This window comes from Mustela erminea, chromosome 13 (genome assembly GCF_009829155.1).
Source record: "Mustela erminea isolate mMusErm1 chromosome 13, mMusErm1.Pri, whole genome shotgun sequence".
NCBI lineage: Eukaryota > Metazoa > Chordata > Mammalia > Carnivora > Mustelidae > Mustela > Mustela erminea.
The window spans coordinates 24087201-24100511 of record NC_045626.1 but is presented as its reverse complement, the minus strand read 5'-3'; the positions used below and the strand labels follow the sequence as shown (position 1 = coordinate 24100511).

Below are 13311 nucleotides of genomic sequence, written 5' to 3'. Positions count from 1 at the left end.
ACCATTTGGACCAGTCAGTATGCACCACACAGGGAGGCAGTAAGGCTTCTCGGCTGTTCAGGGGGCTTCAGGGCAAACTCACCAGGCCTGGCTTCCAGTATCTCCTGTTTACTATCTTCATGACCTTGGAAGATTATTCAACATCCTCAAGGTCCTATCCTTTTATCCCCACATAGTGGGGATAATAACTGATAATAATAATAACTGATAATAATAATAACTGATCTCAGAGAATATGTTGATTCTCTGACAGTTACTTAGGTTGTTTCCACCTGTTGAATATGTTGATTCTTTCTATTCTCCCTTGAACACCAATTATGGGCCCTACGGCAAACGTTAGTGATTCTAGAACATGACACTATGTCCCAGTGTCTCAGACTTGGTAACTCCTTATCAGCCCCCACATGGAAATCATCTACAACAGACAAGTTATATCCACAAGACCTAAGATGCTCACAAGATGCTCCTGTCCTCAGAAATAGTATAGGAGGGGCACCTGGATGGCTCAGTGGGTTAAAGCCTCTGCCTTCGGTTCAGGTCATGATCCCAGGGTCCTGGGATCAAGCCCCACATCAGGCTCTCTGCTCAGCAGGGAGCCTGCTTCCCCTCTCTCTCTCTGCCTACTTGTGATCTCTGTCAAATAAATAAAATCTTTTAAAAAAATAGTATAGGAATGTGGAGAAAGAAAAGATTATGAAATAGGACCCACCAGAGGAAAAATGTTCTTTGAACATTCTTTGCATCCTACTACTTCCTTACCTAATAAGCTTTGAGATGTCTCCATGCTCTAGGCCAGCATTTCCCAAAGAGCGACAGCAGTCCCTTGAGATAATTCCTGAAAATCCTTGTTGTTCTAGGTCTGATCTGCAAACCCAGTCTAATACATCCCCACCTCGGAGACTTGGGGTGCACGTGGACATCACCACTCTGAGCAGCTCTGGGTTAAAGTTGCTTCATTCTGGATTAACCCAGGATTTCCCAAACCTGTTTGGCCATCTTTACCCCTCTGATAATAGCAAGCGCCCCGTTTTCCTAAAGTTGACCCCAGCCTTCACGGGTCTCCATTGCAGCCCCTCATTGTCCAGGCCACAGCCCTACAGACCCTCTCACCATGTAGGTTACACTTACTGGGGTACTGGCCCCTGATCGTACCTTCTGGTTTTAATAGCTTGAAATAAAATTCCCAGAACACACAATTCACTATTTGGAAGTATACAATTCAAAGGGTTTTAAGTAAATCTGTTTAATTGTACATCCATCACCACCACCAATTTTAGAACATTTTTAACTCCTTCCTCCACCCCCAAAAAATACCCATAAGCAATCTCTACCCATTTCACCTCTAACCTCAAGCCCTAGACAAGTAATAACATGTTCTAGATTTGCTTGTTCTGTACACTCTTAAATGGAGTCACACAATATGTGGTCCTGTGTGCCTGGCTTCTTTTGCTCAGCTGGCTTTCAGGGTTCATCCACATGGTAGCACGTATCAGGCCTTTGTTCCTTTTTGTCCAAACACCAGTATATGGATGTACCAGGTTTCATTTATCCATTTGTCAGCTGACAGTTACTTAGGTTGTTTCCACCTGTTGGCTATTACGAGCAATGCTATTATGAACATTTGCATAGAAGTTTTTCCATGAACACTGTTCCATTTCTCTTGGGTATATATCCAAGAGTGGAATTGTAGAGTCATGTGGGTAAGTGTGCTTAACCTCTTGAGAAACTGCCGAAGTATTTTCTAAAGCAGCTACACATGTGACGTTCCCACTGGCAGCACAGGAAGATGTTCATTTCTCCACAACCTCACCCACATTGTCACTACGTCTTTTTGATTTGACATCCCAAGGGGCGTGAAGCAGTAGGTCATCGTGGTTTTGTGACCCTGTCTTTGATGGCCCACTTGTGAGGTGATGATCGCTCCATTCCAGGCACCCAGCTGCCTTCTTCTCACTATGCACCGTATCAGTTCGTCAAGACGCAGCTTAAATCCCACAGGTTTCTTGGACCATCTGTGACCACCAGGACTCCAAGCTCGATCCCAGTGACGCCATGCATGTACACTTCCTGCAGTGGCAGGTGTTTTGTCTGACTAGGGCTTCTCTCCCCAACCAGACAATGTGCTCCTTCAGAGTCCGGGAACGCTCTTCCGTTTTTCAGTGCTCATTCAGCAAGCCGTCTGTCAGATGGCTGCTAGCACACAAATGCCTGCAGCTGCAACTGGACGCAGGAGCTGAGGTGGAGGTAGGTAGGCTGGAAGAGTGGGCACTCTGGATCTTGGACTAGGAGGAAGGAGCAGAAGCAGCAAGTCGTGGAGGTGAGTGCCCTCTCTTAGAGGGAACTACAGGTTCTCGTGCAGAGGCTAGAACTAATGAATGTGAGGTGTCATACAATTTCTACCTTTATTTTTTATTTGAGAGAGATTTTATTTGAGAGAGAGTGTGCATGTGTGACGTGGGGGTGGGGGAAAGGGGAGGGGGTAGGGCAGGGGGTAGAGGGAGAGGAAGAGAAGGAATCCCAAAGCAGGTTCCCATGCTGAAAGTTGAGCCCAATGCAAAGCTCAAGCTCATGATCCTGACATGACCTGAGCCAAAACCAAGAGTCAGATGCTTGGAGCACCTGGGTGGCTCAGTGGGTTAAGCCTCTGCCTTTGGCTCAGGTCATGATCTCAGGGTCCTGGGATCAAGCCCCACATCAGGCTCTCTGCTCAGCAGGGAGCCTGTTTCCCCCTCTCTCTGTCTGCCTCTTTGCCTTCTTGTGATCATTCTGTCAAATAAATAAATAAAATATTTTATTTTAAAAAACAACAACAACAGTCAGATCCTTGTCCAACTGAGCCACCCAGGCACCACTAACCTTTTCTTTACTGTGAATCGCCATTTACTCTCAAGTCTAACTCTGCTGAATTCAACAGGGGTAGGGGCAATGACTAGTTGCTGGCTGTTTTTGTGTTTCTTCCTTCTTCCCTCCAGCATGGCAGAACTCTGCAGCAGCTCTCAGGACGGGGATGATGGTCTGTATCTATCCCTCTAAGCTTTGACAGGATCCCCCAACCCCCTCAGAGCATGAGGAGCTGGAAAGTCTCTGATGTGAGCCACATCAAGAAAGAAAATCTGTAGGGTCAACTGAGTGTAGACAAAGCAGGAAAGAACAGCCAATGAAAGAAATGTTTCTCCAACAAGTGGTGTTAGAAAAATTGGACAGCAACATAAAGAAAGAAACTGGACTACTTTCTTACACCACACACAAAAATAAACTCAGAACAGACAAAAGTTCTAAATGTGAGACAGGAAATCATCAAAATCCTGGAGGAGAACACAGGCAGCAACCTCTTTGACCTCGGCCATAGCAATTTCTTACTAGACACATCACCAGAGGCAAGGGAGACAAAAGCAAACACGAACTATCGGGGGGATCCATCCAGATAAAAAGCTTCTGCACAGACAAGGAAATAGTCAACAAAACTAAAAGGCAGCCCACGGAATGGGAGAAGACATTTGCAAAGGACATATCTGATAAAGGGTTAGTATCCAAAATCTAAAAAGAGCTTATCAAACACAACACCCAAAAAGCAAATAATCCAGCTAAGAAATGGGCAGAAGACATGAACACTTTCCAAAGAAGACATCCAGATGGTCAACAGACACAGTAAAGATGCTTAACATTACGTGGCATCAGGGAAATACAGATCAAAACTTCAATGAGATACCACCTCGCACCTGTGAGAATGGCTAAAATCAACAACGCAGGAAACAACAGATGTTGGCAAGGATGCGGAGAAAGTGGAAGCCTCTTGCACTGTTGGTGGGAATGCAAACTGGTGCAGCTACTCTGAAAAACAGTGCGGATGGAGGCTCCTCAGAAAGCTAAAAATAGAACTACCTTATGATCTAGCAATTGCACCACTAAGTGTTTACTCAAAGGATACAAAAATACAGATCTGAAGGGGCACCAGCACTCCAATGTTTACATCAGGGTTATCAACAATACCAAACTATGGAAAGAGCCTAAGTGTCCATCAACTAGTGAACGGATAAAGAAGATGTGGTATAAATACAAATACACACACACACACACACAGGAATATCACTCAGCAATCAAAAAGAACGAACTCAAAAAGAAAAAGAAAAAAAAAGAACAAACTCTTGCTATTTGCAAGGACAAGGATGAAGCTACAGTATATTATACTCAGCAAAATGAGTCAGAGAAAAACAAATACCATGTGATTTCACCCGAGTGGAATTTAACAAAATGAAACAGATGAACATATGGGAAGGGGAACAACAACAACAAAAAAGGAAACAAACCGTAAGAGACTCTTAATAGAGAACAAACTGGGAGTGATGGCGGGAGGTGTGTGGGAGATGGGCTAAACGGGTGGTGGGCATTGAGAAGCGCACTTGCCACGAACAGCACTGGGTATTATATATAAGGGATGAATCACTAAATTCTACTCCTGAAGCCAATACTATACTCTATGGTAACTAACTAGAATTTAAATAAAAACTTGAAAGAAAAAAAAAGGAAAAGAAAATCAAATCCCCAGTGAATCAAGAGATATAATTGCTGAATCCAAGGCCAACGGAGTCACAGTCTCCCAATACCGCAAGTCATTAACTTCGGTTTCTCACACTGATTACTTCACCCAGCTGTTCCAGAGATCAGATGCAAAGCGCACTGTGCTAAGCTGTGGCTACTTGAATCACAACATTATATCAACAGCTACTGATGAAGCAAGGAGGAACTCAACCCAGTCAGGAAGTATTGTTTAATGAATGTGGTCTAGCATCTGGAAATGACAGATACTGGAAATACAGCAAAAACTTTTCTGCCCAACAAAGATTCTGTTGGGGCTTCCAAGGTGTCTCTCGAATCAGTAAGAAACCCTAAGCTGCTGACACCAGAAATTCAAAAATAGCTCTCTCCCATGGCCACACATGCTGGACTTAACGCTTCTAATGTCCGTTCATGAGCAAAAATTGCATAAGAATGTCAGCAAAATTATTTGGCTACAACCTAGGACTCAGTGAGTAAAATGAGTATAAACTTTAAAACCCTGAAGGAAGCAATTCCTGGTCCATCTTTAACACCCAAACCCCTTACTTGTGAAATTCATAAACCTAGGGCAAGGCTGTATCATCACCACCCTGTAAAACTGCATCCCCTTCCCTCTAGTGGATGTGAACATGGACCCAAGCAAATGAAATAACCCAAGTATCGAATAACCCTGCACCCAGCTCCAGGCATGGAAGGGAGGAATGGGGGCATTTAAGCAGGAGGATCTATGGTGTGAAGAGTTCCAGAGGCTAGGAGACTCTCAGAGCTATCAGGGCACCCCAAAAAGTCTTCAGTAAAAGAACCCCAGGAACTTCTGATACATCTAAGTGCAACTGGGTAAGAGGAGAATGGGACGGAAAACAATGAAAAACGACATCCATCAAGAGACAAGTCAAAGAGCTGCTAGAACTTTTAGTATAGTAGAAAGTCATCAGAAACAAGCCACACTCACGTGTGTGTGTGTGTGTTTTAAGATTTTAGAGACAGAGAGAGAGTGTGTGTGTGTGTTATGTGCATGCATGCTTTTGAGTAAGGAGAGGGGCAGAGGGAGACAATCTCCAGCAGACTCCCCACTGAGCAAAGAGCCCAATGTGGGGCTCAATCTCACAGCCCATGAGATCATGACCTGAGCCAAAACCACAAGCCAAACACTCCAATGACTGAGCCACCCGGGCGCCCCTCACCTTCTGTTTTATAACCACAAAGAAGACATCCTCCAAAGAAAGGAAGATAGTTGAAGACTCAACGCAAGTGATTCTCCCAAAGCATGGGAGCCTGTCCCAATCCCAGGTCTTTCTCCACTTTGCCATACTCTTGACCTCCCATAGTAACACCTGAGTGGGGCTGCATACTAAAACACCGAAGCACATTAAAACCCATTCTTCTCTCCACATGTCCTGACCATGAACCATGCTTTCCGTTAGGAGGCTTGCGTCAATGAGTTATCAAGCTAAGTGATTTCTAGTCAAGCCCTAGAGTTGTCAAAGGTAGAGACCATTTTAGCCCCCCAGGTGCCTGCCACACTTTAGAGAAATAAAATGGTTATGGATCATTCTGTTTGTTGAATTGCTCATCCCTCCCATTACTGCTCACATTGAACATGGTCAGTAAATATCCATAAGGAAGCAGAAATTTTTCTACACTGAGTTATACAATCAGCAAGGCAATACTAAATCAGGAGAGAAGTCTACAGAACAGGCTTCTTTCACGGAAACTTTCACAGGGCTGAAAATGATACCCTGAAATCCACTGAAACAGATCATCTGAGATAGGATTCCCCTCTCACTAAGCCAAAGCAGCCCTCCTCCCCACAAGGGACTTCCCTAAGTTTGCTAGCTCCATAAGGAGTTCTCCAGAGATGGCAAGAAAGATTTGCTTGGAAAGATCCAGCATGTTAGCATTAATAGGAATATGCATTTCTACCAAAATGTCGGTGAATCTATCTAACCCCACCTTATGCCTGAATAGTTCAAGACCATAGGTGTGGTGATTAGTTTTACATGTCAGCTTAGCTCGGCCTAGGACCCCAGTATTTGGTCAAGCAGTAGTCAAGGTAGTGCTGGTGAAGAGATTAGCATTTCCATTGGCAGGCTATCTTTTTTTTTTTTTTTTAAACCCATGACCCTTCATAATGTGGGTGGGCCTCAACCAATCAGATGAAGACCCTAAGAACTAAAAAAAAAAAAAAAAAAGTTTACCTTCCCTGAAGATAGAATTATGACAGCAGACTGGCCTCAGACTTGAAATACAATATTCACTCCTCCGGAGGTCTCCAGCCTGCCAGCCTGCTCAGCAGACTGCACAACCACAGAAAACCATTCCTTAAAATAACCCACAGACCCCTCCCCAAACACACACATTCTCCCTCTCTTTCCCTGCTACTGGTTTGTTTCCCAGCAGAACCCTAATAGAATCACCTAACCCACTTTCCAATGAAACAGACCTGTACCCATCTTTCAGAGCTTAAAAAAAGGGGGGGGCAAAACAGAGGAGATTGACTTAAGTCTCTAAAGAGAACTCTAGACCCACTATACATAACCCCTGTTTTGAAATTCCCATTTCAAATGCTTGGTAGCTCAGGAAGTTCTCGGAGTCCTGGTTCCTTCAAAGGAAGCAAGACTTTAGCGGGATCTGTGAAACGCATGGTGAGCTAGCATGGTGAGGCTAGAAAATGAATCTGTTACCCCAGGAGGGGAGGCAAGAAATCTAAAAGGCAGGCAAGGACAGAGGAAATTGCAAGGCATTTGTTTTTGTCATTTCTCAGAAAAACTGAATGAAGTCTTAGGAGCCCCTGCTCCTCAAGGAGAAGTTCAGGTTCACAGGATGACAATGACGACAAGGGGAAAGGCAGAGAGAACTAGAACCTGAGTTGGATCTGTCCCCAGTACTTTCACGCAACCCCAGAATCACCACTCAACCACTGGGCAAAAGCAGCCAAGGAAGGCAGACACTTCCCTATCTGCCCTCCGACTACCCAGGACCGCCGGGCTGAAGTCTTTCTTACCTGGCCATCTGCTTGTAGGCTTCTTCTGCCACAGCAAAGATGTGTGGGTCCATGTCCCCCATGTTTTGGCCGCTGTAGGCATAGATGACATCTTGACCATAGATTGGCAGCTGCTCATAAGGATTAATGGCAACCAGCACGATCCCTGCAAACAGAGAATGCAGTCAGATTGCTGACAGCAAGACAGCCAGCCGGCACAAGTCTTTTAAAGGCCTTGTTTATATACATCAAAACAAAACATGGAGTAGGAGAATGAATCACAACCAATCACTCAACTAAATCAAGATGTGTCTGAGTCTCCACCAGGCACTGTGCTAGGCTTCGGCGGAGAAAAGAAAGCCGGGCCTCCAAATACCCTAGAGTGTTGAATAAGCATGTGTGCATGCACATACACAGACGCTCAGCAAACAGCCCTCCTAAAATACACGTGAAGTGCTGCACAAGCAAATCTTGTCACAACCGGTGTTAACTAGGGGATGCTGGTGAATTACTTAAACTCTAGGTGCCCCAGTTTCCTGGACTATAAAACTGGGAATCCTAATTACCTTCACCTGCTTGTCTTGCAGGTAATGATTAATAAAGAACTCTTGGACCAGCATCTTGCATAGCAAGCACAGAGTGTTAGGTTTTTATTAGCTCACATCATTTTATATCATGTATTATTTTTCACTTTTTTAAAAAATGTTTTGTATCTCCTGAAAGTATGTCACAATGACGGACTCAAATACATGTTGCATGAAGAGTCAGCAAACCATCAAATACCCCTGATCTTTCATGGAAAGGCAAGGTAATATTGGAGAACATACAAAGAAAAATGAAATCCCATCTTCAAGAAATTCATGCCTTTTTCTTTCCAATAAGAGCACAATCTGGATCTCAAGAGAACCACTGACAGAGGTACCAAAAAAATGGGAGCTTTTCCAGTCATGTGGGAAAGTGCAAGAATGGAAAGGTCATTGCCGAGACGGGAGCTCTCCTACACGGTGTTCCCCTCTGGTGTTTGAAAAGGTACATGAGTCAAGAAAATGAGAAGAGAATAGGGAAAACATCTGCCCCCAAAGAAGTATCTGATAAAGGAGTAATATCCAAAACCAATAAAAACAACTCTTAAAACTCGAGGATCAGAAAATGATCCATCTGATAGAAAAATGTGTGAAAGATCTAAACAGAGACCTCACCAAGACCCAGAGATGGCAAATAAGCACATCACATTCCCACCAGGGAAGTACAGATTACAGCTCTAAGGAGATACTACCACACACACATTCAAATGGCCAAAACCCACAACACAAGACAACACTGAATGCTGGTGAGGATGTGGAGGAATGAAAGTTCTACTTCATCACTGGGGGAGCACAAAATGGTACAACCACTTTGGTGGCTTCTTACAAAACATGCTGTTACTGCAGAATTCAGCTTTCACACTCCTTGGTATTTATCCAAAGACGGTGAAAACATTCTATGACACTAACATCTGCACGTGGATGTTCACGGCGGCTTTGACAACAGCCAAAACTTAAAAGCAACTACGAGTGCCTTCCACAAGTGACTCAAACTGTGACACACGCAGATAATGGACTGTTAGTGTTATAAAAGGGGGCTTATCAAGGTATGAGAAGACATGGAGGAAACTGAAACGCCTGTTACTAAGTGGAAGAAGCCAATCCGGAAAGGTCGCGTGATTCCAACCCTACACTAGCCCACAGAAAACAAGATGATGGCGGCAGCAGGAAAGATCAGTGGTGGCCACGGACTGGGGGGGAGGGAGGGATGCACAGGTGGAGCCCAGGGGATTGGAGGGCAAACTACTGTCAGGGTACCATCATGGTGGATCCATGCTGTCATGCATGTGTTCAAACCCACAGAATGTCCATCCACCACGACTGAACCCAATGGAAATGAGAGACTTTGGGTGATAACGATGTGTCAGTGTGGGTTCTTCGGTTGTAACAAACGTATCGCTCTTGAGCAGAATGTTAACAGGAGGTGAGGCTGAGCATGTGTGGGGGAAGGGAGTGTTATATGGGAAATCTCTCTCTCGTACTCATTTTCACTGTGAACCTAAACACAGTTGCTTTAAAAAGTCTATTTTAAAAGGAAAAAAACATACCAGAATACTTGGAATCATCTGGTGTACTACATTTCAGGCTAAGGGAGAGAAAGACACCCACCAAGTCTTCAAATGGAAGTCTGTCCAAAAAGAGAACCTGGACTGAAAAGTAACACCTAGAACTGATATATTTCTCCTAAAACTAATGACTTGGAGAAGTCTCTCAAAAACAGCCTTAACATGTTGTCCTGCTTGTTAGAGGGCTGTATAAAAGTCTAATTCATGTAGCATTTTGGTATTTCAGTATTATACTCCGAGGTCACATGTTTTCCTAAAATGTCTCAGCCACTTTCAGAGCAGAAAGGAGTGCTTGTTGAGGACTCCATATCCTGTGCCATGTTGGTCACTCTGAACAGTTGACACCGGAGGGGCCAACTCCAATTTGGAGAATTATGTACCAATACCAGGGGCTATTTTAGAAAGGAGGACTTTAAAAAGTGAAGCTAATGGTTTTGTTGTTGTTGTTTGGGGTTATTTATTTATTTATTTATTTATTCTTAAAGCCCAACTTGTTGAAGTCTCTGATAACTGATGGTCTTTTTTCAAATAGGCTTCTCACCAGCAATCAGGTTGAAGAAGTATTTGCGAAACTACTTCTCAAGCACTGAAGTCTAGCAGAAAAGCTCAGGGAACTTAGGAGACAACCAACCAATTCCAAACCGAAGTGGAATAATATCACAGTGCAAAAAACCCTGGTCCTGAGGCCTCCCTTGTGATCAACAGAGAAGGCCAGGGCTCAAAGCACAGCAGGGACGACCCCCACCACCATCCCCACCCCCCAAAGCAGCCACAGCCTGACTGCTCAGCCAGACCCCAAAATGGTTTGTTCCTCAGACAATCATGGACAGGCCTCCCCAAAATGGTTTGCTCCTCAGACAATCATGGACAGGCCTCCCCAAAATGTTTTGCTCCTCAGACAATCATGGACAGGCCTCTGGTTTTCACCATACCACTTCATACTCCCCAGAAAAGAAAAAAAATGGAATGCAGGAAATTGAGAAGTTTCAAGAAAAACAAAAATGGGAATTTATGGACTTTTGTTTTAAAGCATTTGTCATGTTTTCTGCTCATGAATTCGACAAATATTCATCATGCACCATATTTGTACACGGCAAGGGAGAGGTCAGACAAAGACAGACTATCTTAGGCTAGAACAGAAGCCTGCCAGGCATCGGTTTCCGGGGGTGTGCCCGGTGAGGGCACAGACACCCGAGCTAGGACCCTAGAATGCCTCTACTGCTTTCCTACAGACCCCAGACTACGCCGAAGTCAGTCAAGCCACACCGTGTGGTCCATTTCTTTCCTGGTTGAGCTGTAATTAACACCAATCGTCCCACAGAGATGCAAGGTGGCCTAATTAAGCCACATTCTCTGATTGCAAACCCTTCAAGGGTCTCGGATGAGAGGTACTTAGGAGAATGCTAGTAGGATTCCTAACTATTAGAGCTGAACACGTACAGTCTGAAGATCCTAAGTCCTTTCAAACCCATGCAGACAACAGACGCACACCACTTACCACAGTAAGTGTAGATATGGTTCGACTCCAGGAAACGGACCTTTAAATTATGCAAAACTGCAGGCTCGTGTAGGTAGCTAAGGGCGGTGAGGTCATTTTCTCCCACCAGGATATCTGGATTCCGCAGAAAAGGCAGCTGGTTGCTTTGGACATCAATGGGGTATTCCCGAATCTAAAGAAATGCATGTAATAGACACAAAAAGGTAGGGTTAGGAAGCATGTAGCCTGCATTCGCTGTCCTGTCGGCTAGGGTTACTGCGCTCACATGATCCTGAGTGATGGAGACCAATAACCCATTCTAAAGAAGGGCCAACTGAACGGAATGTTCATCTTGCCATAAGAGATGTCGAAAACTTGCTGGTGACATAATCCCAATGTATTGAGATAAAAAATGAATGACACTAGAGATTTGGAAACACAATGAGATTTAATGACATATTCTACTGGCTTGTCGAGCTCCTCCATAGTGGGTCTTTGGTTGTGGTTGCAATAGGAGTATTGCTCCTTCTCCCAAGCAGCCAACCTTCTTTGCTCTCATTTAAGGCTCTTGCTTTCCTCCCCTCATCAACTGACCCATTCACTTTTTATTAGGATTGCCTTACAACTAACTGCGCTACATGAATGCCCTCGAGTTGTACATCTGTTGCACGACAGGCTGACTGCAAGCTACTCCAGAAAAATCATTTCACTTTGACGTGTGTCACCAGGGAGTCTCAAATGCAAGGTGCCATCCTTGTGACCCTAGCGTGACACTTAGATGGGAGTACTCCAAAGATGTTTATTGACAGGACAGACTTATAACTGACTTATGTATATAAATATTCTATGTAATAAAAAGATGATGTTCTTTAGTGTTTAAACAGTAGACTCTTGGCTTGGGTTATCATGTTTTATCTAAGTTTTTTCATGGTGTTCTTTAAAATCTAAAAGCTTGTAAAAAAACAGTTTCTCCAACACTACTTATGTGTAGGCAGAGTCTGGGGTGGGACCCAGGAATCTGAAATAAAAAAAAGAAATCTACAAGTAGCTCTGCAACAGGTGGTCTATAGATATTTTAAGAACCACTCTTATATAAGCCTTTCAGGAAATTCTATGGGCATAGCCTCAATTTACTGGAATAAAATTTTTTTTTCCCAAAGAACATAAATATCAATGTTCTCTCTTGCCCCACTTTTAGATGGTCTTGCACAACCAGATCTTAAGGTATACCATAGTCAGCACGTATAGGAATGGTGCTAAAATCGGCAGACAGACAAAATCTAATAACAGATCCAGAAATAAATGCAGGCACAGAAGGAAAATTTGTTCATAACACTGAAATTATTAAAAGGAATTTTCCTTCTAATTGCAGCAGGTAAACTTGAAGCTGTTTAGAGAAGAAGAACTGAACTTGTGTTCTAGTCTCATTCCCTCATACAAAGTAAGTTTTAGATAAAACAAAAGAATAAGACCAAAATGAGAAAGAAAATGTAGTCCGGTAGTTTGAAAACCTTCGGAAGGAAGTACTTTTAAAGAATGATGGTAAAGTCAGAAGTATGTTGCAAATTTTTGTATTTTGACGATCAGTAGAATTTTTAAGCCATCATAAAACACACCACATGTAGAGTAAAATGAGAGAGGGGGAAAAGGATCTTGCATTACATAACAGAATTAAACTTAGTAACCGAAGTTTTAAGAAGTCAAACAGAAAACTAATACCCTGGGATAGCTGGGTGGCTCAGTCCATTTAAGTGTCTGCCTTTGGCTCAGGTCATGATCCAGGGCTCCCTGCTCAGCAGGGAGCCTGCTTCTCCCTCCCACTGCTTGTGCTTTCCTTCTAGCTCTGACAAATAAAATCTTTTAAAAAAAAAAAAAATACCCCAACAGAAAATTATGTATAGGATACAAGCCACAAAAAAAACTACAGACCACATGAAAAACTATTCAATGGCCATTAACCAAAGAAATGCAAATAATAGATCAGCAACACCATTATCCACCGCATAAGCAAAGGTATAGAAACTGGTAAGACCTTCAATAGAAAGGATGTGGCCACACAGGTATACTGTGCCCAGGTTCAGATGGACTGAACTTTTTTTTTTTTTTTAAAGATTTTATTTATTTATTTGACAGAGAGAAATCACA

General features: G+C 43.4%; 1 protein-coding gene across 5 annotated transcripts in view; it reads right to left on the bottom strand.

The window, feature by feature from the left end:
• Positions 1-13311, bottom strand: part of MYO5B (myosin VB) — a 339234-nt gene that overhangs the window by 171789 nt on the left and 154134 nt on the right. For all 5 annotated transcript variants that reach the window (XM_032310014.1, XM_032310013.1, XM_032310011.1 and 2 more), the window contains 2 exons: positions 11188-11359; positions 7562-7706 (listed from right to left, as the gene is read on the bottom strand). In XM_032310014.1, coding sequence (XP_032165905.1) covers positions 7562-7706; positions 11188-11359 — 317 coding nt within the window. The remainder of the gene's footprint in view (positions 1-7561; positions 7707-11187; positions 11360-13311) is intronic.